This window comes from Idiotropiscis lumnitzeri, chromosome 1, assembly GCF_059441095.1.
Source record: "Idiotropiscis lumnitzeri isolate Australia: NSW breed Sydney's pygmy pipehorse chromosome 1, RoL_Ilum_1.0, whole genome shotgun sequence".
NCBI lineage: Eukaryota > Metazoa > Chordata > Actinopteri > Syngnathiformes > Syngnathidae > Idiotropiscis > Idiotropiscis lumnitzeri.
In genome coordinates, this window is record NC_142391.1 from 1,433,676 (window position 1) to 1,459,000 (window position 25,325).

The window sequence follows — 25,325 nt, forward strand, 5'->3', positions numbered from 1 at the left end:
AAGTCAGTGGCATGCGGCAGAGGAAAAAGATTGTTTTGTCAGATGTTGCGTAGCCGCAGCGGAGCATTATGGGATGTATTCTGCGGCCGTGCTTGGCAGGCCTCAAAGGCGTCAGCGAAGTCTCTTTCGGGACGTGCTGGCACGCCGACGCGAGCCGCAAGGCTGCAGCAGCCCGACGTAATTAGAACCACGCCACCGCCGTCCTCCTCCTCAAACTCAAACTCAAACTCTCGCCATGTTTTTTTTTCCCGACTTGTTGCGTCACGTGGGACAAGATGATATCGTCAATAGTTATTAGACAACGTGTCCGTCACGACAGAAATGCGCCAATTGCATTTCAAACCGATTTTGGGAGTGAGTGATCAACTATCTATCTTAACTTTGAAATGTTTTCAGCGTTGGTTTGACAACTTTGCCACAAAACAAAACATCTTTGATCATATTTATAGCAACAGAAGTGGGCCTTGAATTTGATACAAGATGAACTATAGGCAACATTTTGGGTTTCCAAAGTCAGTAAACGCAAAAAACTAAAATAATGCAATCATTTTTTGGGGGGGGTCACGAATTGTTTTCCTCTTGCTAACAGAAAATAATAGAGAAGCACTGATTCAGTTGTAAGCAGCAAACTCGGGCAATGTCGGTTTGCAAAGCCCAGTGGCAACTTCAGCAGAGCGTTTTGTTCTGAGATGTCGTGCTAAAGATGTACAGCTAATATGATGCAGTGTTTGAAGTTTGCTTTGCAAGATATGCTAATTCATTTTTGAAACTGAAATCGTGTGAATTTGTTTTTCTAAATTAATCTTGAGTTACCGCTTTAATTTTCTCACACTCTCTCTAAAAAAAATATTTGAAACTAAGTGCATTGATAAACCAAAAAAAAACAAATAAAAGTCTAAACAAAATAAAGACCAACTCTAATGAAAACTCCAAAAGTATTACTCCAAGTCTGGACGCTTGAGGTAGCGTGACGCTTAACGTTGAAATTTGCCAACATTGTGGGTTTGTCCATTTTACCACTGCAGACTGTGCACGCTGGAATCCGGCCACGCGATTGGCTGATTTTCTGGCTCGCTGACCACGACCTACCCACAATGCACCGGCAGCACAGGAATGCGTGGCCACAAGTTTGTGTTGATCGCCGCAGGGAACCAGAAGGGGACATTCTAAATATTCCCCCAACATTCCGTCATGGCCGCTCCCACTCTGGCTTTGGTCAAACGTTCCCGTAAGTTGGCCACCAAATGCTGTTAGCATCCCGCTACTGCCCGCTGCTGGTGTTTTCCAACTTGATGAAGAGTCTTCTCGTCTGGGCTGATAAACTCACAAAGCGGGAGGTGAACGCTTTCAAAATCGCTAATCCGGATAGCGGGGGGTCAAGACCTTAGATAAGCGCTCTTAACGTCACGGAGACCTGAACGCCGTCTCGTAGCAGGTTACCTCCTAACTTCGCTTCAACTACCACTACACTTGAAAACAATTTCAAAAAAAACTTTCACCGCAAAACTTTGCGATGACCCCCTGAAAGTTCTCATCAGCTAGCATCAAAAGTGCAGTTTAGCTTAGCACATGAGCATTGTCAACAAGACTTTAAACCAGCGCTTCTCAATAATTTTCTGTTACGCCCCCCCCCAGCAAGAAGAAAACAATTTGCGCCCCCACCCCCCATTACAATAGGCAAGGAGAGTGCCACTGCCACCTACTGGAGTGGATGTGCAATTACACTATTTGTGAAGCACGTCTTTAAACAAAACAGAATTGAAGTTTTGGCTAGAACAGATCTTGTCAATGATTTCCAAACTGTTTAGAAATCATTTTGGATTAAATGGTTCTAAAATAGTTCGAAAGCCACGTTTGGTGATTGAAAAGGACAGAAGGGCCAGAAGATTCGTAGACAGCAAAGAAAACATTTAAAAAGTACGAGTACGTACGTAATCGCTGTGATGAAATATTTCATTTCCAGCCAATTTCAGGATGAATAATTTAAATAAATACAAAATGTGACGTTTGAATTCAAAACAAATCAAACATTTCTGTTAGAAAAATAACAAAATGTCCCAAAAGTACAAAGTATGTTCGGAGATGAATGAAAAAGTGCTCATTTCCTGCAACAGATTTGAGCTTTTACTAGGATCTGTTCCAGTTATACAAGTCGGAGATCCGGCTTCACACGCACACACCCCCGCACACACACGCACACACACGCAGAGTGAAGCGAAGCGAGCGGATGACAGGGAAGGAGTGATGAGGAGCGATTGGCTTGTCTCAAACGTCCCGGAGGAAATCCAGCAGCCTCTTCCCTCTCCCCCCCAGAAGCATGCGGACAACACATGGCCGCGCACACACTCCTGCCGGTGCGAGTGTAGAAATGTCTAGCGTGTATCCAGTGTCAAGTGTCTGTGAGGACGATCCAAAGCAATCTCCCACTCCTGCCGTGACGTCGCTTTGCGAGGATTAGTCGCTTCCGCCTGCAAAACGAACGCATCAAAGAAAAACATCCACGTCTGGAGACACTTTTCGTAGGTACATACACGCTACACGTTGTCCTGTGGACTCGTGAGCGCCATGGACACGATCCCGGAGGAAAAAACAGCCCTCCAAGAGTACATCGAGATGATGGACCCCAGGGACGACCTGCTTCGGGAATGCCTTAGGCAACAGAAGCCCAGTAAGGAGAAGGAGCCAGATGGACCGACCACGATAAAGAGGATGACTTTGAGAAAACAAACCAGTGGCTGGAAATAGCTGGACTAAAAAGACAGCACGGAAGCGCTAATTATGGTAGCGCAAGTGCAGGCCCGCCACACAACACAAGATCAATTAAAGGTCTGAGCAAAGGAGTCCTCGAGATGGAGCTTGGCCCCAAATGGACTGTTTTTCATTTTTATATTGAAATATGTACTCTGATGAAAACTCTACTCTGCTGCGATTGGGTAGCGCGTTCCAAGCGTAGAGTTATGATCGCCATTGTCAGTTTAAGAAAAGACGACCAAGTTCCAGCTCAAATGTCAAATTACGTCTTGTTTTCAACATGCCTGCGAGATTGTACAAACATCAGCGAACTAAAAAGGTATGTGGCCGGTCGACTGGCGGGCCGCTTTCCAACAAACGCGTCCTCGCCGGTGCTCGTCAGCAAACCGGTTGGACGACCGCGAAAGGGAGCCGGCGGGAATGCGGCGTAATTGCAGTTTACAGTCGCGGGCCGCCGGCCGCTGCCTTGCTGCGGCTGTCGTGGCAACGCCGCCGTGTAATTGTCTCCAAATAGGCTCAAATGCCTTCGCTTTGCGTAAATAATCGCGGCTATTTTCAATTCTGACGTTTCGACATCTGCAGGCTACCAGTGAAGTCCTCGATGCTAATGCGGAGAAGCAGGGAGGCAAGGTAGGATCAATTAAAAAAAATAATCATCATTTATTGTTAAAAACAAAAAAAGGCAAACGAGTTACGTGGCAGAATCTAAATCCTAAATTGATAAGGTCGAAGCTTAAGATTCAAAAGTAACAAACAACAAATGCCAACGGCCCAACACAGACTAGCAGGGAACAAACAGTTCAGGCAACGAGGCGCAAGACGCGACTAGATGGAGGGAGCTGATTTTGCAACGACAGCAACAGGGCTGGCGAGAACTGGAGGAGACAAAAAAAACCTAACGAGCAGACAACCGGCAAACAAAACAAAATCAGAAGCAATGCTAAAGTCCACAAATGCACAGTGGCGGGCGGTCAAGGCCTTCTCTGCTGCTCGAACATCATCAAGAAATTCTGATCATATTCTTCACATTTATGTCATACTATATCTTAGTGTTGTATTTTTTGTGAGAGTTTTTATCCAATCAGAATTTAGCTAGCTCGTGTTGCCAGGCAGATTTCACGATCCCAGTAGCACGCACTATTCGTCCGAGGCCTTTGGATAAAATCAAGCGGGCGTCTGTTCTGTCAAACTCAATGAGCTCTCAGAGTTGATTGACATTTGGGATAGCCAATCAGATCGCGAGTTGATGACAGTAAGGCCTTCTCGCTGGCCTTACGCTGAATGTGATGTTCATGTCTTGTGATTGGATACTCACTCGTGAGGGGGCGGCGCTATGCGGAAGTCATAACTGGCGACCGTTGGAAAATCTAAACTATATTCTTGCTTTTTTAGACCACAAAGGCTGAGGGAGGGAAAAGTGTGGATTTAATTGCAGATACACTTGCTCGTCCATTTTCAAGTCGTTTTTTTTTGGAGAGAAGCCAGGTCATCCACCACTCACCTAGTTGTGTGTGACTTTCTCAAGATTATTTCTCAAATGCACGGCCAGCCACAGCAAATGCATGATGACAAAATAAATGCTCGAACTGCGTGCTACTCGTGAAGCACTAAATGTTAATTTTATGTGACTCGTTACGAGTGAGCTGAAATTGTGTGTGTAGTGGAAAAAAATCTATGAGTAAGACCGTTGTTGTACTTGTGAGGACACAAAGCGTACGAGTACATGGCGCAAGATAATTGCGTGAACCGCTCCAACAGGGTTGCTCTCGCGCCGCCTCTTTAGGCGTGCCGCGGTTGCGCGGATCCGCTGGCCGCCGCCGCCGCCATTAGACGCGGCGTCCCTTCCAAGCATCACAAGGCTCCGAGAAAAAGACGCCGCAAAAATGGCTATCAATCAATAGCGTGGCGGTTTGAGTGTGAAAGGCCAACAATGAGTTTTGATTTATTCAGATTTTGTGGGGGGGGTTGCATCTCAGCGACAATTCGTCAAGTCAGCACGAGGTCACCGCGCCTCAAAATGACAACATCCTTCTATTTAAAAAAAAAAAGAAGAAGACAATAATAGAGTAGTAAAAAGTACCCCAAAGTTGCACATTCCATTGTAACCGACGTTGTTTTGAAACTTCCCAAACTTCCCAAACTTGCTGTATTATTTTGAAAAACATCAGCGTCACCATTTTCGTTTTTGGGGTTTTTTTTTTTGGTTTTGGCTTTTCACACTAACTCGCTTCATGTTTCTGATTCTCAGGCTCGAACTCCTCATTTTAAGTTCCGGAGACAACTTTTTTCTTACAAATACCGATACCGATTTGATATCTGCAGGATTGCTCCACACTTTCGAGTATGAAATGCCTGCGACCTTCGTGAGGATAAGCGGCTCAGACAAAGGATAGCCCCCCTCTCAAACTTTGGCTTGGGACCCCAATTTCAAAAAGTTCCTCATTCAAAATTGTAACCCAGGCTTAAAATCAGGCATCATAACCCTGATTTGAAACCCTACCCCTGTCTTGAAATCGCAGTCTCAAACCAACGTTTTCCGATCTTAATTTGAAACTGTAACATTGGCTTCAAAGCCTAACCCAGATTTAAAACCTGACACGTTGAAGCCTTCTCTTGAAGCCCTAATCCTGGCTTGTATTAAAACTTTGAAGCCCTACCCGAGGCTTTGATGCAGCCTAAGCTTTCACAGCATCCATCATTAGAAACCTTACCCTTTGTTGGAAAATCTCATTTCAGCTCAATATTGAAGAGGTAAGAAACGGTCGTCATGTTTCTGGTCGTCAGCCGTGCCCGTCCTTCCTTCCTTCGTTCGTTCGTTCGTTTCTTTGTTTTCATCCCACTCTCGCTCTCCCGGCTCAAGTGATAAAGTAATTGCTTTGTGAATTAAAGCCAGCCCGTCGCCACAAAAAGCGTCTCGCAATTCGTCAGCGTTTCTCTCCGGAGATGTTTGTCCCGCACGTCGGCTTCAATTTAAAGACGCGAGTGTTTCTATTTGCGACATCGCCGCCGCGCGCCAGGTGGATCGTTTTGATGAGGTCGCCCGCTTTTCAACGCCGCCTTCTTGCTCTTCAGGAGATGGCGCTTAAAAAATAAAAAAAAAAAGATTGGTCGAATGTCAGGGGGATGGCGAGACGAACGATGAGCATTCAAGCTTGCGCGCAACATTTCAAGGCTATCTTTTAGTCACATGACACTCATGACATGCGCCAGCTAACAAGCGGAACAAGCTCCGAGCCGCCAGCTCCTTCAGAATCAGAATCGGAATCAGAAATCCCTTTATTGTCATTGTACTCAAGTGTGCAACGAGATTAGAGATTCAACCTGATCACGAGACAAAGACCAGAACGTCAGCTACTGAATAATAAGAATTAAAGCTGTGTTTAACCCAAACGCGTGCGTGACATCCCCCACCTCACGAGCATTGGCGGCCGGCTAGTTCCTGCAACCGGACTGAATGAAGAGATGGATTGTCAACAAAAATGAGGGCTGGGCTAAATTTGAATCTCATTTCCTATTCATATCCCGCTATCGATTCATAAAAGTATATATCGAGACCTGTAATAATGTCTTTTTCCCCATAAACTTGACCTCACGAGTCACGCAACATCTCGTTACGACGCAAAAGTAGCGTATCAGAAGAAAATGGCGGAAGCAGTGAAGTCATCGTCAACAAGCACGCAGGCGGATGTATTTCTTGTTTTGATCGGCTCATCGACTTCAATTCTTCAATGTAAAAATTTTAATATTTTTCTGAATTTGTTCTTCTGAGACTGATTGAATCTAAAATCAATCAAAGTGAATCGTGAACGGAAAATCGAATCGGGCCCTTGTGTATCGAATCGACTCCATTTTGGGAAATGTAATTGATACCCAGCCCAAACAAGAATTAAAGTTTACAGGTGATGTTTTAATGACGTGTTTGCCCTCAAAAATGATCTCCTCCAGTTGATGAGCAGGTGCTAGCTCCTGCAATCCGATAAAACCATCCAATGGGACTTGAAAAAGATGGACTTTGTTTAGTCAGACAAGAGACAGGCTAACAGCTACTTAGCAATAAGAATTAAAGCAGCCAGTCATGAGCTTCTGAATCCAAACATGACCGGCCGGATTCATGTTTCCGGCAACATAAACTAAGCGGGATTTTAGTCGAACAAGAAATGACCTGTCAACCACGTAACAATAAGAATTAAAGCTGCGAGCAGCTAGTTCTTGAAATCACAGATGACCAGATGTCGACTTCTCTCCAGGTATAAAAAAAGCTGAATTTCATTACCTGTTTTGATCAATGGCAGGCCGAGCATTTCATACGTAGGCTTTCAGCAAAGTCGTACTTAGTCCGACTTGAATAAATCCCGCCTCATATTGCCATCATTTATAACAACACGGCTGGACAAATACAGAAAGACGCTTACGCACTACTAGCTTCTCTCGAAAGGTCCTTCTTGAAAATGGCCTCGCAAGTGTATCTGCAATTAAATCCACACTTTTCCCTCCTTCGGCCATTGTGGATTGAAAAAACAAGAATAGATTTGACATTTTCGAACAGTTACGACTTTCGGGTGTGTTGATCCCGCATAGTGCTGCCCCCTCACAAGTGAGTAACCAATCACAAAACGCGTTCATCACCTTCAGCGTAAGGCCAGCGAGAAGGCATTACCGTCATCAAGGCGTGATCTGATTGGCTATCGCAACTGGCCAAATTCTTACTGAACAGATGTCCAGACGATTGTAAGCGAAGGCCTCGGACGAATAATGCATGCTACAGGTATTGTGAAATCTGCCTGGCAACACGAGCTAGCTTAATTCTGATTGGATAGAAAACTTGAACCTATAAATTCAACACCCGGATACATTATGACATCAATGTGAAGAATATGATCATTATTTCTTGATTATGTTAGGCCAGCAAAGAAGGCCTTGAAGGTCTTGACCTCTCAACACTGGTTTTGATGTACTGTCAACCAAGTGACAATAAGAATTAAAGCTAGCTTCTCAAACCAAACCCCCCCCCCCAAAAAAAAACACTCTCTCTGTTTTAACAAAATGAAAACACCTGAACGTAATAAAGCCCAAACGTAAAAGTTGGAGTTGATGAGGTGACAAGGCCGTCAGAGAGCGACGACGTGTGCGTGTTTTCGCGCACGAGTGCTGACAAGGCGAGTGCGTCGCGGTGAGAGGTGAGGGCCGCCGCGTTGCTGCAACAACACGGACGTGTTGTGAAAGGCAACAAGAAGACGACGAAGACGACGACGCCCTTCACGTTGATTTGAAAGGAAAACTGACGACTTGGCAGCTTTCGACACTTTGGACTTGTTCACGTCCTTTGAAGCGGTCCTAACCACTCTTTCTGTTTGCTTTCAACTCTCGGACGACTGCTGGATCGTGTGCGACTTTTACGTGCAGCATCCCGTGGCTCGGGATGAATTCCAACATGAAGACGATGGAGTTTCCTTTTAGAATACTACATTTCTTGACCTACAATAATAATTTCTTTTTTTTTTTTTAATATTCTGAAAGTGTCGCGGTTCTACGAACCGTGAGGGAAGGAAGGAGGACCCGGAAGCGACAGGTGAGTGGGAAACAGGGTTTATTGAGGGCTGGAGTGGGGATGCGAGCTGGAGAGAGTTCACCACAAGGCAGGCGTCGTCCAGGACAACGTCGAAGGAAGCCGACGGGCAAGTGCCGGGTGGCGCGGACGAGGGTGCGGTCGAGCGAGACGCGTCGGGAGGCGAAGTCGGGCTGGCGTGGTAGCGCGAAGCACGGCGGAGCGGAGAGCGCTGGCGGGATGTTTGCCGGGTGGGATCTCGGAGGCGCTGGCGTGCGGAGCGGGACCAGACGGGTTCAGGTCGGCTAGAGGGGGGAGACGGCAGAGCAGGGGTCAAGCAAGCACGAGAGCAAGGCGAGTCAGGCGAACGGGAAACAAGACGAGACATGAGCCAGTACCACGTGAGGTGACAAGATAATCCGGCGTCGGACTCCTGGCGTGGCTGGTTCTTAAGCCGGCGCTGATTGCCGGCAACGAGCTGCAGGTGCGCCGGAGCCGACGCCCACTTTCTCCGGAGGAGAGCCTGGCTGGGTGGATCGTGAACCTGTAACAACAGAACTGCCACGCCCTCCTCCCCGGCCCGAACCGTCACAGTACCCCCCCCCTAACGGACGCCTCCTGGCGTCCTACCCGGCTTGTCCGGGTGAAGTGCGTAAAACTCCCTGATGGGGGCGTCGGTCAAAAACAGTTTTCGGGAGATCCAGGAGCGCTCCTCCGGACCGTAACCCTCCCAGTCCACCAGGTACTGGTAGCCCCGGCCCCGGCGCCGAACGTCCAGGACTTTTGCCACCGTGTAAGCCGGGTGGTCGTCTATTATCATGGGGGGTGGGGGGGGTGCCGCCGGAGGGCTCAGAGGGCTGGAGGATACCGGTTTGAGGAGGGAGACATGGAATGTGGGGTGAATCTTCAGGGAGTCGGGAAGTTTGAGTCGAACAGAGCATGGGTTGATGATTCTTTCGACGGGAAAGGGACCGATAAAGCGAGGAGCCAGCTTACGAGACTCGACTTGTAGGGGAAGATCGCGTGAGGAGAGCCACACCATTTGGCCAGGCACGTAGTCCGGGGCTGGGGACCGGCGGCGATCAGCCAGTCGCTTGGTCCTCTGGGCTGTTCGAATGAGGGCGGCCCTCGCTTCGGCCCACACCCCCCGGATCCGGCGGAGATGCTCCTCCACGGAAGGAATGGCCACGGTATGCTCCTGGTCCTTGAAGAGAGGTGGTTGGTAACCGAAACAGACCATGAAGGGAGACATACCTGTGGCCGTGGTGGAGAGGGAGTTATGGGCGTACTCGACCCAGGGTAGTGCGTCGCTCCAGGAGTCCGGGTTGCGGGCCACCACGCATCGGAGGGCGGCTTCCAGGTCCTGGTTGGCCCGCTCCGTCTGGCCGTTGGATTGGGGGTGGTAGCCCGAGGAGAGACTGGCGGTGGCCCCGACTGCCTTGCAGAATTCCTGCCAAACTTGTGAAGCGAACTGGGGGCCCCGGTCGGACACGATGTCCTCCGGGATGCCGTGGGGTCGGAAAACGTGTTGGGTGACGAGTTTGGCGGTCTCAAGCGCGGTGGGCAGCTTGGGCAGGGGGACGTAGTGGACGCTTTTGGAAAACCTGTCGACCAGGGTGAGGATGACTGTGTGTCCGTTGGACGGAGGGAGACCGGTAACAAAGTCCAGGGCGATGTGCGACCATGGACGGCTTGGAATCGGCAGGGGCTGGAGGAGGCCGGCGGGGACCGCGTGGGAGGCCTTTCCGCGGGCGCAGACGGAGCAGGCTCGAACGAATTCCCGGGTATCCTTAGCCATCCGGGGCCACCAGAAACGCTGCTGGAGGAAGCGGAGAGTGCGTGCCACCCCCGGGTGGCAGGTGAGTGTGGATGAGTGCCCCCATTGCAGTACCTGTGACCGCACGGTGTCGGGAACGAACAAGCGGTCGGAAGGGACTGGGCGCGGGTCTGGTTGCTGCTCCTGAGCGTTGCGGACGACCTGCTCGATGTCCCAGGAGGCCGCCCCCAGTAGACAGGCCGCGGGAAGAATGGGCTCCGGAGCGTCAGGGCTGGCAGGGGGCGAGAACTGACGTGAGAGGGCGTCCGCCTTCCCATTGTTCGAGCCGGGGCGGAAGGAGAGGGTAAAATTGAAACGGCTCAAGAACAAGTTCCAGCGTGCCTGGCGGGGGTTGAGTCTCTTGGCGGACTGCAGGTATGCCAGGTTTTTGTGGTCGGTCCAGACCAAAAAAGGGGTCGAGGTGCCCTCGAGCCAGTGCCGCCACTCCTGGAGAGCCCATACCACCGCGAGGAGTTCTCGATTGCCCACGTCGTAGTTTCGCTCGGCGGGGGATAGGCGCCTGGAAAAGAAGGCACACGGATGGACTACCTGGGTGCCGGGATCCCGCTGGGAGAGGACGGCCCCCGCCCCGGTGTCGGAGGCGTCCACCTCCACGATGAACTGGAGGGCGGGGTCTGGGTGCCGGAGTACGGGGGCGCTGGTGAAGGCCTTCTTCAGGTGGGTGAAGGCCTGGGCGGCCGCCGGGGTCCACTGGAATGTGGTGGCTGTGGACGTAAGCGCGGTGAGTGGACTGGCGACCTTACTGTAGTCCCGGATGAAACGGCGGTAGAAATTTGCGAATCCGAGAAAACGTTGCAGCTCCTTCCGGGTGGTGGGCTGGGGCCACTCCGCCACGGCCTGGATCTTGGCCGGGTCGGGGCGAAGCTGCCCCCTGGCGATGATGTAGCCAAGGAAGGGCACCGAAGGGACGTGGAACTCGCATTTCTCGGGCTTCACGTAGAGGCGGTTCTCCAGGAGGCGCTGGAGGACCAGTCGGACATGCCGGCGGTGATCTGCGAGAGAGCGGGAGAATATGAGGATGTCGTCGAGGTATATGAATACGAACCGGTTGAGCATGTCGCGGAAAACGTCCGTCATGAGGGTCTGGAAGACGGCGGGGGCGTTGGTAAGTCCGAAAGGCATCACCAGATACTCAAAGTGCCCCAATGGTGTGTTGAATGCCGTCTTCCACTCGTCCCCCTCCCTGATGCGGACCAGGTGGTAAGCATTTCGTAAGTCCAACTTTGAGAAAATCTGGGCCTCACATAGGGGTTCGAACGACGGGTCGATGAGGGGGAGCGAAGACTTGTTTTTGACCGTTATTTGGTTTAATGGTTTGAAGTCAATGCAGGGGCGGAGCGAGGCGTCCTTCTTTTTTACGAAAAAGAAGCCCGCGCCCAGAGGAGAAGACGAGGGACGGATGAGACCGGTCGCAAGTGACTCCCGGATGTACGTCTCCATGGCCTCCTTCTCTGGCCTGGAGATGTTGTATAGCCGGGTGTTGGGCAGGGGGGCCCCCGGGAGGAGGTCGATGGCGCAGTCGTACGGACGATGGGGCGGGAGGGTACGGGCAAGGTCCTTGTTGAAAACCTGCGCCAGGTCGTGGTAGTCCGGGGGAACGGAGGAGACGTCAGGGGGAGGGGGGGGGGGAAGCGTAGAGGAAGGGGGCGGATCCGCTGAACGCAGGCAGTGGGAGTGGCAGAACTCACTCCATCCTGTCAGCACGCACCTCCTCCAATCGATGGTGGGATTGTGGGTCTGGAGCCAGGGGAACCCTAAAACCAGGGGGACCTGGGGAGAGTGAATCAGAAAAAATCTGATGGACTCCCGGTGATTTCCAGAGACGATGAGGGTCAGGGGAGCGGTCTGTTGGGAGACCCGGGCGATGAGATGTCCGTCCAGCGCGACCACTCTTCGGGGAGACAGAATGGGTTCCATGGTGATGCCGAGCTGGCGGGCAAGGGTCAGGTCCAAGAAGCTGCCGTCGGCCCCCGAGTCGACCAGCGCGGTGACCGAGCGGGGGGTGTGTGGACCCAGCAGCCGGGCGGAGATGGACATCCGGGAAGAAGAGCCAGAAGCGGAGACCAGCAGGCTCGGCGTTGGGCTCTCCCTCAGCGACGAGCCTGCTCTTTTGGGTTACTGGGACAGTGGATCAAGAAGTGGCCGGGGAGGCCGCAATACAGGCAGAGCTGATGGGACCGACGGCGCTGGCGCTCCAGAGGGTCCAGAGTAGTTCTTCCTACCTGCATCGGTTCCTCCGCGCCGGTGGATAGCTGAACCGGCGATGGCGAGCGAACCTCGGGTCGGGGAATGGCTGCCCGGGCGGCGACTCTGGCGGGGCGTCGGAAACGATCAGCCTGCCGGTCCCGCAACCGATGGTCCACCTTGATGGCCAGGGCGATTAGTTCTTCGAGCGTCGTGGTTTCGTCTCGGATCGCCAGCTCGTCCTTGAGGGCGTCGGTCAACCCGTTGAGAAACGCCTCGCGGAGAGCCGGCTCGTTCCAACGGCTCTCGTGGGCCAGGATGCGGAATTCCACCGAGAAATCGGCCGCGGAGCGGGAACCCTGTCGGAGGGAGAGAAGCCGGCGGGACGCCTCGCGCCCCTGCACCGGGTGGTCGAAGACACGGCGTAACTCCTGGCTGAAATCCGCGTAAGTCGACATCGCAGGAGACGCCGCCTCCCACAATGCGGTTGCCCACTTGGCGGCGCGGCCGCGAAGCAAGTTGATGGTATAGGCGATCCTGGCCCGCTCGGTAGCGTAACTGTGGGGCTGGAGGTCGAAAACCAGGGAAGTGCTGAGTAAGAATTGGCTACACGAGCCCAAGTCCCCGGAGTAGGGTTCGGGAGTAGGAACGTGGGGCTCTCGACCGCCCGCATAATGCAATGCGGCGGCCGGGGGGGCCAGGGTCGCGTCCCTGGGGAGGTTGGAGGGGGGAGCGAGTGAACCCACCTGGTTAGAGAGGTGCGAGAGCTGGTGTTGGATGACCTGGAGGGAGCCCGGAACTTCCTGCAGCATTCGATCATGGCGCTCGAGCACGCTGCCCTGGTGGGCAAGCGTTTCGCCCAGGGGGTCCGTGGTCGCGGGGTCCATTAACTTGGCCGGATTATTCTGTCGCGGTTCTACGAACCGTGAGGGAAGGAAGGAGGACCCGGAAGCGACAGGTGAGTGGGAAACAGGGTTTATTGAGGGCTGGAGTGGGGATGCGAGCTGGAGAGAGTTCACCACAAGGCAGGCGTCGTCCAGGACAACGTCGAAGGAAGCCGACGGGCAAGTGCCGGGTGGCGCGGACGAGGGTGCGGTCGAGCGAGACGCGTCGGGAGGCGAAGTCGGGCTGGCGTGGTAGCGCGAAGCACGGCGGAGCGGAGAGCGCTGGCGGGATGTTTGCCGGGCGGGATCTCGGAGGCGCTGGCGTGCGGAGCGGGACCAGACGGGTTCAGGTCGGCTAGAGGGGGGAGACGGCAGAGCAGGGGTCAAGCAAGCACGAGAGCAAGGCGAGTCAGGCGAACGGGAAACAAGACGAGACATGAGCCAGTACCACGTGAGGTGACAAGATAATCCGGCGTCGGACTCCTGGCGTGGCTGGTTCTTAAGCCGGCGCTGATTGCCGGCAACGAGCTGCAGGTGCGCCGGAGCCGACGCCCACTTTCTCCGGAGGAGAGCCTGGCTGGGTGGATCGTGAACCTGTAACAACAGAACTGCCACGCCCTCCTCCCCGGCCCGAACCGTCACAGAAAGAACATTAAAAGTGAAATGGGTGGAGCACTGGAACTCAATAGTCTTCAAATGAGTTTTTCACAAATAAAAATTTTAGGATGTAACCAATTAACGTGGAAGTTAGTCATTATGATGTCAATTTTTTAATTCTTTAAAATAGTTGAAAAACTATTTGACAGGAAGAGCATCAAAAAGAATTCTGAAAAATGTTTACAAAATAGTATCTCCATTTAAGTTCATTAATATTTTCAATATTTTAATCAAGCATTTAAATTAGATTGGTTAAGTCAGTAAAAATTGCAAAAATTGTAAATCTAAACAAAAAAAAAATGCAAACAGTATTGAATTTTACTATCATTTAAAATAACACTGGTCAACAGCAAATTTGAATCGGAGATTGTTTTATGTGTTTTTTTTTTTTTTTCTGAAGTTTGACCAATTAAAAGGCCTGCCCAGTATGGACTTTACCATCCGTTGTAATTTTTATCTATGACATTTCACTCCCAAAAATTAAGATGTTTCTGAACCTAAACTTTTATTAATAAATATTACTAAATATATGACATATATATTCAATATTATTTGTACTATATTATTACAAAAAGCTGATGTGCGAGAAAAAAGGGCAGATTCAGAATCAGCGCAAAAAAAACAAACTTAAATGTTTACTTGCATCTGTAATAAAAAAAAGTAGTAAAATATTTGTTGAATAGAATTGATTGACAAAACTTGGAGAAAAAAGAAACGGGCGCTCTGGAAAGGTGCACACGTTTTCGTATTTTCAATTCATGCCTCCGTTGAGTGGACTGTTGTGACAAGTTGAATCGAATGGATTCCACGCTTAATGAGAAACTCCAACGCGTCGCAAAGTGGACACAAAGGTTGGCTTGGAAGCTGATCCCATCTCCAATTGATTGCGATTGTTTGGAGTTCCTCAGGGCTCTATTCTTGTCCACTGAGCCTTCAAAAAAAAAAAAAAAAAAAAAAAGTCCTTCTCTGGGCTCATTGTTGCACTCGTCCCATTGAGGCGACACGGCATGAGCCGCTGAGCTCAAGCTTTGTGCTGTCGTCAAGATGAAGACGTTCCCTCCGGTGCGTAGAAACGCCTCATGGGGACACTTTGTGTGCGTTGACAGCTCGCGTCTATGACATTATACGACTCAATGATATCATGTTTTTGTTTTTTTTGGCTACCCTGATGGTAAACATTAATATTCTTTAAAAAAAAATATTTTACAAAAATTCTTTTGATCTATTCTTTGGCACAAAAATGAGCTCAAGTCAGGCCTGGAGCAGAGGTTTTAGAGGGGTTTTAGCATGTTTTTGGAATGAATAAGTCAGAAAATAAATTATTGCTGTACTTTATCAAAAAAGAAGACAAACTATTGATGTTCCACTTTGCCAGAAAGAAACTATGCACGTACTCTCCAAACTGGAAAATAAATTATACGTGTTGACCTTTGCTAAAAAGAAGACAAACTACGAATGTTACATCTCGTTTAAAAAAAAAGGACAACACTGACATTTACATTTCATAAAAGACGACAAATTATTGAAGACAAAATGTTGATGCCGGACATTCCTTCATAGACATTGTTGATGTATTTTCCGAAAAAGAAATTGTAAATTAATTGTAATTGCACATCCACGCCAGAAGTTGGCAGTGGCGCTCTCATTGCCCATTGTGCGCAGCGAGTATTAACTCGATGCTGTCGGTTGGTTTTGCAACAAAAATGCGATTATTTATCGTTACGGTGGAGAGTCTGTGGTGGGATGGGGGCGCAATTTTTTTTCTTCTTGCTAGGGGGGGGCGTGACAGAAAAAAATTAAGAAGCACTGCCTGAAAAAGAAGAGCAACTATTGATTTAACAGCTTTTTCAAATGAAGCCAAAAAAGTAAACAAAGAAAATTGAAGTTACAATTTCCTAAAAAAAGAAGACCAACGATTAATTGAGATTTAGAAAATATTCAAATTCTTCCACAAGATGAAATATTCCTTTTTAACTTGAACATAAATCAAGTTTTTGGGGGGCGTTTAGCGTCGCTTGCGTTTTGCATGTTTCCACCCACAAAAGATAAAGCCAATCAAAGTGGTTTCGTTTTCTTGAAAATCTTTGGCCAGTTCTGGTTTTGACGCGTTGCCGCATTCTTCAGTGGAGGACTCCGCTGCCCCCTTCTGGCAGAGGCAAGGTAACCTCCCACTGTGCGCATTTGCCACCACGCAATTAACTTCATTTTCATACAGTGGAACTTGACCTCAAATAATCGATAAAAAAAAAACAAAAGAGGGAATCGTGTAAATAGGAGAGACGAGCGCATCGCCATTAAAGGTCGTATTTAAAGAGACAAGCCCGCAGGTTGTTGACAACATTTGAGCGTGTTCTATTTTCTTGTCTCTTTACGTCTTGGAGTTCATTTCTCAGTCTGTCTCCCATCCTCGCTTCATCCCGCCATTTTTCTCCCGCCGCTGAAGCCCATGTCACTTTCCATCTGGCGCGCTCTGGCGCCTCGCTTCCTCACCTGATAGCGCCAAGTGGCGTAAACAAACCACAGCGTCAGGTTAGCCTGGAAGCATCATTTTTGTTGGCGTGAAGGAGGGCGCTCTGGGGAAAGCTATCCAGCAGAGCTATTGAGGCGGGAGAATAGTCGGGCCTGGCCGAGTGCAGCCCGCGCAACGCAGCGTGGCCTCAATGCTAATATCTGTTGGCCTCTTGAAGCCAGAAAAAGGAGCCCGGCCGGCTCAGACAAAAATTGCTAATGCTAACATTAGCTTCTGAAATGGGAAATCCCCAACCACCGAGCTGTGGACGTTTCCAGTCTGTGGGCCATTTGGTAGACGGCGCCACACAAAGACCCACAATATTTTTTTTTTTGGGGGGGGCTCGATTAATAATGTCTGGAATGTCAAATTTGGGGTTATGCCGCACAGCCTGAAGTGTTGCGACAGGCTCACAAACGAGGCAGCAAAGCAACTTGCTGCAATTTCGAATGTCAAGCCAAAACAAAATTGCCACGCATTTTGGGCGCTCGCTACACCCTTTCGACAGTCCACTGGCGTAGCTGCTCGAGAGCGCCTCGTTGTCAGCGGTCATTGCATGCATGTTATGCAGAGAACAGGGGGAACATTGTTTTGAAAACTTGAGAGCAAGTTGAGAGCTTCCGGCGGGTGTGACCGCATTAGAGTGCCTCGTTATTGGCCATGAGTGTACGCAAATGACAGAGCGAAGGCATAACAATTGAGGGGGGGAAGAGGGGGCATTCAAATGTGACAGCCAGCATCGACCACTTTAGAGCGCCTCATTGTTGCGATGTGAAAAGGCTCCACGCCGACCCAGTGGGATATATTTAAGCAGATACCACACGAAGCAACATCCACTTTTCCAGGTCAGGGTAGAGTTATTTTGATTGACAGCTGAGCAGGGCGTGGTTTCAGTTCATTCAGCAGACACGCCCACAAGTGGAAACAATAGCTTGATTTTTGAAGCCTTATTTTATGCACTCGTCAATTATTTGAATCATTCCCAATTGGCAGGGTTGAAATAATGGGTTTCTTTGTGGCAGGTCAAATTTACAAAACATATTTATTTTCACTTCACGGTTATTCTAATGACAATTGGACTCTCAGAAGAAGACGAGGGTCCCACTGGATGTCTATGCGAGATTACGCCCGAGCTCCACTTTCCCAAACGGCCCGTAGGATTGTTGCGCGGCCATTGCGGCCCAGCCGAGCGTCCTTAATGAAATCGTCACCTCCATCCCCGCAGATAAGCTACATCAGGCCTCACTTTAGGCTCTCCCTCCCCGAAAAAGAAAGCCTCCGGAGTGGGCGTGGGGATTAGGAAAAGAAAAGCCCCCCGCCAAAAAAAAAAAAAGCCTGTGAAGAGTCCATTTCACACATGAGTGTGTGCGCGCCCCCCCGCCGCTGCTCACACTCCATCAATGGGCGACGGGAGAAAACCAGGCGACCTCCGAGTGATCTCGTTAAGCCTCCGCCGTCGCCTACGCTCGCTCCAGTCGTCGGCCGGACGGCGTTTGCATGAGAAAACACGGATTAATCCAAATATTTATCCTCCCTGGGAGACGTCTTTGCGTCCAGCAGAGAAATGTGTGCATGTGAGGCCTTTTTTCTGCACGTAGTTTATTTGAAAGCACATTGGGAAAAAAAACATCTTTGTGATAAAATGAGATGAGAGGAGTTGGGATGAGCGGTAAAAATTTGAAAATGGAAACGTCAGGCTCGCGGGGGACAATCTGGTATTTCCAAACCAAAAGTTAGCAAAAAACAAATAGCAATATAAAGCAAAACTGTGGTTTAGAATTAATAAAAAAATATATATATACAATACAGTAAACTTCGACCAACTTGAGCACAAGTTAGCAGAACACTGATCGTATTTTTCAAGCATTAAGCTGCTCCGGAGTATAAATCGCACCAGTCAAAAAAAAAAACTGTTATAGCAGAAGAAGGCCACATGCTAATTTACCAATGAAAAAAAACAAGCGCTACAAATTGTATGAAAATTAAAATATAACTACAGATTATTTAAATAGGATATTTCTACATCAGTTTATTTCACTGATTACTGGGATGGTCTACAAAAAAAAAAATACACAAAGGATGGGATTATCTTAATGCTAACACATAAAAAAAACTATACCCACAAGTATATATTCTTTATCCTCTTCCTAAAAAAAACAAAACAGTTTTTTATGCAGTATAATAAACCACTCACAGTCGTCGCGAAACTCTTTGTCATTTGTGTCTGCATGACTGCATTACACTGCCCCCTGGTGGCCATGTCACACGCCAGAAGGAGCTGCAATGAATCAATCGGGCGATCTCCAGGTACCACTGTAGAGCCGAATAAATTATGCCCTAGTCTATAAACATACCACTCAAATGTTCTTGTATGAGGCTCACTGCAATGCTGAAAAATTTTAGCACTAGAAAAACCAGGCCGACTAATCGAGCACAGAGCTCCAATTTTTTTCGGGGGAAAGTAAAGTTTCCTCTGGTTACTATATGTAAAACACACATGAAAACATTTCCGTGTTTGAACTTTACACGGACCCCGCAGAACTGTGACCAGTTCCATGTTGTTGCTGCTGAGTAACTAAATGGAAAAATGGCAACGTGCGTTTGTGTCTCCTGGTCTACCTGCAGACAAGCGCAGCCCTTGTGAGATGAGTCTGTTGTCGTGGCCGTTGCCACGGCGACCGCCACCGATGACGCCACCATGACAGGTCTCTCGCCGGGCGCGGCGCTCTCTCCCTGGGCTGTCAGGTTTCCATGGCAACCAGACGCCAGTTTGACACATTATCACTTCCTCTTGCTGAATTTGCAGAAAAAAAAAAAAAACAAGCTAACGTTAGCATTTACGTTCAGATTTTACAACATTTATTCCCATAAGAAATCCTGTGAAGTGAAATACAATACAACTTTATTTATATCGAGCATCTGAAGGTTTGTCAGTCAAAGAAGTCAAATTTGACAAAAAATTCCCGATGAACAAAACAGAGATGACAAACATGTTCCGGAGTCGTATTTCATTTTTGAGGCACAAGTGAGCCTGCCCCATGAGTTTTGCCGAACAAGTGTTGAAGTGTCGAATGTCCAAGAATGAAAAAAAAAAAAAATCCGTTGCTGCATGACGCAAGCTCACTAGTTTTTCTTTGTACTTCAGTTACAAATGATTTTCTTCAACATACGAGAACCTAGCTAGCATTAGATCTGACGGTGGATGAAATGACCGAGTGGCCAAAATGCACGTCAGCACATAGCACACACTTTGTCAGTGAATGAGAGAGACGGAACGGGGTTGGGGTCCGACAAGTTTTATGAATAAGGTCGGTGGGTCGAGGTCAGGACGGTACAGAGATCGCGGCCGGAGGGCGGGGGACTGACCGGCAAAAAAGGGTCAAGTGCCCAGCTCTGCAGATAACGAATACAATTGAGCCTTGGAACGCAAAACGTTGAAGCCAGTGAAAAATTTGCAAAATAGCAAAAAGAGTTTGGGGTGATTCGGATTTTCTGGGACACAAGTGAGGGTGTTGCCGGGCAACAAGTTAGCGCGTGGTTGCATGTTATATATTTTATGCAACACCACGGTTTTTTCTTACTTTGTGAAACTTTTTGGGAAGAAAAAAAAACCACCATCTCGTCAAAACAAACCTTGAAAATATGTCCGCGTGTTTTCATTCGTTGCCGATATATTTCGACAAGACTTAATTATCAACATGAGACGCAAGAATTAAGATGTTATAGCAAAAAAGTATTGATTTACTGAATTGCTGTAAAACTTTTTCAAAAATGTGTTCAAGTGTTTGTATTTTGAAGCTTGAGAAAGTTCAAACGACACGTTTGTATGCGTCTTCAATTAAAACAATCCCACTTCTGCGTGCCCAAAAATATTACGTACAACAAGAACCATTTTTAATACCCCTGAAATCCAAATACATCAAAGGTGGAACAGTTTGTTTGGGGATTCCAATTTCAAATCAAAAATGCTTTTCTTAAAACGCTGACTCAAAAAGTTTGTATGGATTTATTCACGCCATGATAAAAAGTGGAATAAAAGAAATTGTCTGAGGTTGTGCCGACGTTACCGACGTGTCGCCTTTTAGCCTCCACATTAAAGAAGCTTCCTCGGCTTGCGCTCTCGCTGCCAGAGAAGTAATTAACAACGACAAACCAAGGGCCGCCAGTAGAATGACTCACTGTCTTGCAAAATAAGATAAGAATTCAATTATTTCTCTCTCCAGCTTTAGTACGGATTGTCCCCTTTGTTCTGCCTTTTTTTTCTCATCCTGACAGCTAATGCCACACACACATACACACACATTTAAGACAAAAAATACGGTTCGTAATATTAGTTGACAGAAATGTTGTTTGAAAACTATTATAAAGAATGGTTGCCATAGTGAATGGAGCATAGTTTGTACACATTACACAGCGATAATGGTGGCAATGACACCAACTCTGATATTCTCGTGCTCCGCGGGTCATAAAAATTGGACATTGATGACAATAACAACAAAAAGTCAGTCTTTAGACTACAATGTATTTTTGTGTAGTTTTTTTTTTTTCTTTCAACGTTTCAACAGTCGAATGCAGTCGGAGAACTTAAATTTGACCGAACAAATAAAATTGCAAAGGAAAGAGAGATTCCAGATTGATACTAATTTTGGGGCAGAAATGAGAACGGCCCATGGGAAACAAACAAACAAACAAAAAGTTGTAAAGTTCACAAAAAAGAAGAAATTCAATCACTGTCAATCGTTTTATATTTAATACAGAGCAGCGACTTATTACCTTGCGTGAATGTAATTTCCTTTGTCTCGTATTTGTTATTCAGATGAATTAGTAGGGGTGACTGGAATACAACTTTTGTTCCATCAGACAATAGTGCACAAATAATTTTGCACCGCAAATTTTGCCTAGCAACAAATGCGCAGAAAAAATAATAATACATTGAGCCAAGTTTTATTTCACTCATTCAGGTGTTTCCTTGATGCAATTTTAGGCTTCCAAAAGAGCAGTAATTCAATTTATACTTTATAATTCTGGCCACTAATTTAAGTGAGATATACACTTAACTTTTATCAGCTTAACTTCTTTTTGCTTTTACATGACAATTGTGATGGCTCCGACACAGGCATGAGCATTGTGGTTCTGGTTTGTAGCTAGCTACGAGCTAGATGGTTGCTGTATCTTCCTTTTAATGTCAAAAACACAAAAGTGCATTTTTACTCACATTAAAATTCGTAGCACAGCACTGAAGAAGATGAAGTTGTCACGAGGTTCCTGTGAAGTTCGTTGAAGTTTGATGGTTGCGTCGTGAAGCACAAAAAAGCTAACCGGAAGTAGAAAGAAAGAAACAGGAAGCGGGGAAAGTTGTGGTTTTTTGGGGGTTTTTTTGTGTGTTTTGTTTTTTGCTATTGTTTTTTTTTCTTTTCCCTTAACAACAAGGACATATATTGCGTATTTTAAATCAGGCGTGCTTAATTAGTCGTGTCCTTGATATCCTTTATGTATCTTGTCTTGGATGCTCAACACACCTGATTCAAATGATCAGGATCCTTCGCAAACCTTGCTAATGAGCTTTTTCCCCCACCTTGCTAATGAGCTGCTCATTTCGGGATCCCCAAACAAGCTGGCGAGGACCTCTTGAGGACTCCCCGTTTGAAATTGTGCTGCGCTGAAGCAAAGTGTGCTGTTTGGTCACTTCCTGGATGACAGCTTCAAAATCAAAGCTAAGTGCTACATGCTAACGCTCTCTATTATGTGGGAAACGTTCTTGTTTGCTCACACCAGATGTCGAAAGTTGAAATGATGTACTAACTTATATGACGTGTTAACTCGGTATGGGTTTACAATTAGGACATAAGTTTTTTTTTTTTTAGTCAATGATGTGTGTCACTTTTATTTAATTTAATTTATTTTATTGAATTTATATTTGCACAATTCATTATACGACAACGTAACCTTAACCCTAATTGGTTCCAAAATAGTAGGTAGGTGGCAAATTTTCTAACAGTTTAAGATGTTCCGTATGCCATTTATTTGTTAATATTCATTGACAAAAAAAGAATTGATGTAATCATCTAATCTTATTTTTGATGTCATTTGGAGAAACAGACTAATGTACCATTATTTTATTTACTGATTTAAAAATGTACTTACAGTATGTTTTGTAAGTACAAAGTGTTGTTAAATGAAGTATACGTATAAAAGTGAGTTTTGAGTACATATATGGTCAATTGTAGGTAAGTGTCCAGTTTTACAAAGTTTACCGCCTTTCTGTTGGGGTGACCGTTTTGCTTCCCGCCTTTCTATTCTTGTCATCTTGTTTTGAAACTTAATTTGATTTGCACATTTCCATTGGCAAAATTAGGACACTCTGTAATATATTAGGGCTGTCAAACTTAAAGCATTAATTCTGGAGATTAAATTTAATTTCTTTAACAGTTAAATAGTTGAACTCAGTTAAGTAAGTTTTATTTACTTTCAAAATAATTAGCATACTTTTAAAGCCAAATTCAAATTATGGAGTGTGGCGCTTTTGGGCACAATTAAATGCATTGTGAATTGTTTCTGAGGAAAATGCCTAAAAAGATGACTCTGCTTAGATCACATTAAATAAAGAAAGCTATTAAAACTGTCTTTGAATTCAAATACCCTTCATATTTGATTTTTACATTCATTCCAATATATTATTATAGTAAATATCTGTTACAAGCTTCACAAAAATAGCAGTTGAAAAATGTGAATATTGCAGAATTTAGTTTATTGCAAATAATTAGTTAAAATTCTATATTTGCACGGATCCATCCACACAAACCAAATTTTATGCAATCCCTAATTTTTATTTCCTTCACTAACCATATTATTGTCACTGATTGAGAAGTGAACTTGAAATGTTGGTTGTTGAATATTGTTGCCTGAAATTGTATTTATGTTGATTATATGCGACAAATGTGAGCTTTATTTCACACACCGTATGTAGTGATATCACTAACCTCAGCAGAACCATTTTTAACACCCTCTCCAATGTAATCAACTCAGCTAATAATGCACCGCTGCTTTTCTAATTGCCTCTATTATTAGAATTGTCCGTTTTAATTACGCTGGCTGGACTTGTTCAATAATGAAACGTGTCCGTCTGGATCCTCGGGATGGAGCTTAATTAGATGAGCGGCACTAATTTGACTTTCCCTCAGTCTGCTTCACAGAATAAGTCAGAAAAAAAAAAGAAAAACGTCACTTATTTCTACTCTTCAAATAGAGGGGGAAAAAAAGGAACATCCAAATATTAGGAACATCTCTCTCAGTGTAATAAAGTATGTGCTGTTGCAATGTTTTTTTATTTTTTTTTACCATGAGTTGTGTTTCTAGTTTAAATCTTTCATGTGAGAGCAGAGATTGTACAGAGCAGACACCTTGAATGCAGTCTACATATGGTGTTAGATTTATGCCACAATTACGTCAGCTTAATGTCAATTACCGCGTACGAAAACCTGTTTTGCGCGTACCAAAATTTGTTTCGCATGTACAATACCCTCCACGCTGAGGCACGAAAATGGGTTTTACACTTACGGCTTCTCTCACCTTTATGCGTACGAAACGCAGATTTGCGCTTGCGATGCAGGCGTGATAACTGTGCTACAATTCTTTACCAATCAGGAGTCATACACGAGGGCTGAATCTGATTGTCTGTTTAGTGTCCAATCGTAACTCTGTGGTGGGGTGAAAAAAAAACAGAATAGATTGGCGCGGCGCCATGGCGAACAACTGCCATGGCACCATCTAATGATGAAAACGCAAATGCACAACTACGAGAGGTACGGAGTTTTCAAGTTCCAAGCTTGGTCGATTTTTTTTTTTTAATTATTTTTTTTGCAGTCCAAAATTTGAGCTAGCGTCAAATAGGCTGTTACACGAGTGAAGTGGGAAAAATTGGTTCGCAGTAATAGGAGAAGCTGCAGGTCAATGCCTGAGCTAGCAACAATTCCGTATAAATGTAGCATAGCGTGGAACTGGAAAACTTGACGCAGTGGAAAGTTGACAGCTTTAGTTTTAGCTAGTTTAGCTTTAGCACGGACAGCATAACATGCACACAGTTGTTGTTGTTGTTGTTGCTGTTGTGCCTTTCGGCTTGCCCCAACATCATTCCGAGGGGGGGGGCTAGCTGCTAGCAGCTCTGAAGTTAGTGGTGATTCTGTAAAAACTTGGCTCATCGAATGGACTGAAATGAGTTGATCGTTTCCATAAGCTCAAATAGCGCAGCATGCTCACACTTGTTGTGACTGTCTACTTTTGACTTTCGGCTTGTCCCGACACCATGACATATTTATTTTTCTTGATTTTAAAAACGTGTATTCATACGCCTTGTGTTCAGAAACGGGACGATCGAAATAAACTCAACCAAATGCTGCTTCACAAAGTTGAAAGACGTGACATTTCTCATATAGCTTTGACCAAAAAAAAAAAAAGTTCTCTCATTCAATGCCGTACCTAATAAAGTGTCCGGCTAGCAGATGTTTTGGAAGGGAGGCAGGAAGTCGCACGATCCCGATAAAAACGCAAAGGAGTAGCGAAAGGCTCCAAAATAAAAGATAAGTCGTCTTGCTGGATGAATGAATGAGTGAGAGGTATGCAGAAAGTGGGCGGAGTCACAAGTGTTGCGTTTGAGTTGTGTGATAGGAGCACAAACGTTTGTTGTCTTATCTGACCAAAAAAAAAAAAAAAAATGAAATGCTTACAGAGCGATGAAGGTCACATCCACTGATGTTGTTTTTGGACTTTTATCCTTCACCTCACTTTAATAAACATTTAGCTTTTTTTTTTTTACATGTCCCAAAGCTGCTATTTTGTCGGCGCCGTGGGTGAAACGAAATGTTTGCACATTCTGTTTGCTAAACAAATCTAATGACTTTGAAATCTTCCTCAAGAGAAATGTGTGTGAGTGTTGCTTTGGTTTTTCAGGGTTGTGGTTTT

General features: G+C 46.5%; 1 protein-coding gene and 1 long non-coding RNA gene across 2 annotated transcripts in view; both read right to left on the bottom strand.

The window, feature by feature from the left end:
- LOC148342578 (uncharacterized) overlaps positions 1–21,931 on the bottom strand; it is a 39,800-nt gene extending 17,869 nt beyond the window's left edge. The window contains exons 1-3 of the long non-coding RNA XR_015846092.1: positions 21,887–21,931; positions 21,583–21,681; positions 18,987–19,161 (exon numbers count right to left, since the gene is read on the bottom strand). This is a non-coding gene — a long non-coding RNA (uncharacterized LOC148342578). The remainder of the gene's footprint in view (positions 1–18,986; positions 19,162–21,582; positions 21,682–21,886) is intronic.
- Positions 11,913–17,584, bottom strand: LOC148342579 (uncharacterized). Its single transcript, XM_088303630.1, has 4 exons — positions 17,579–17,584; positions 13,650–13,891; positions 13,064–13,556; positions 11,913–12,883 (listed from the first exon to the last, which is right to left on the bottom strand). Exons 1-4 carry the CDS (start codon positions 17,582–17,584, stop codon positions 12,224–12,226), a joined length of 1,401 nt encoding a protein of 466 aa, XP_088159756.1. The 3' UTR covers positions 11,913–12,223.
- Positions 21,932–25,325: the final 3,394 nt, after the last annotated feature.

Excerpts from the sequence above, each read along its gene's own strand:
- LOC148342579 (XM_088303630.1), bottom strand. Across the intron at positions 13,557-13,649 it reads TTATCTTGTCACCTCACGTG|CCGACCTGAACCCGTCTGGT; the intron begins GTACTGGCTCAT and ends TCCCCCCTCTAG. Across the intron at positions 12,884-13,063 it reads TCTCGCACCTCTCTAACCAG|CCCCACAGTTACGCTACCGA; the intron begins GTGGGTTCACTC and ends TTCGACCTCCAG.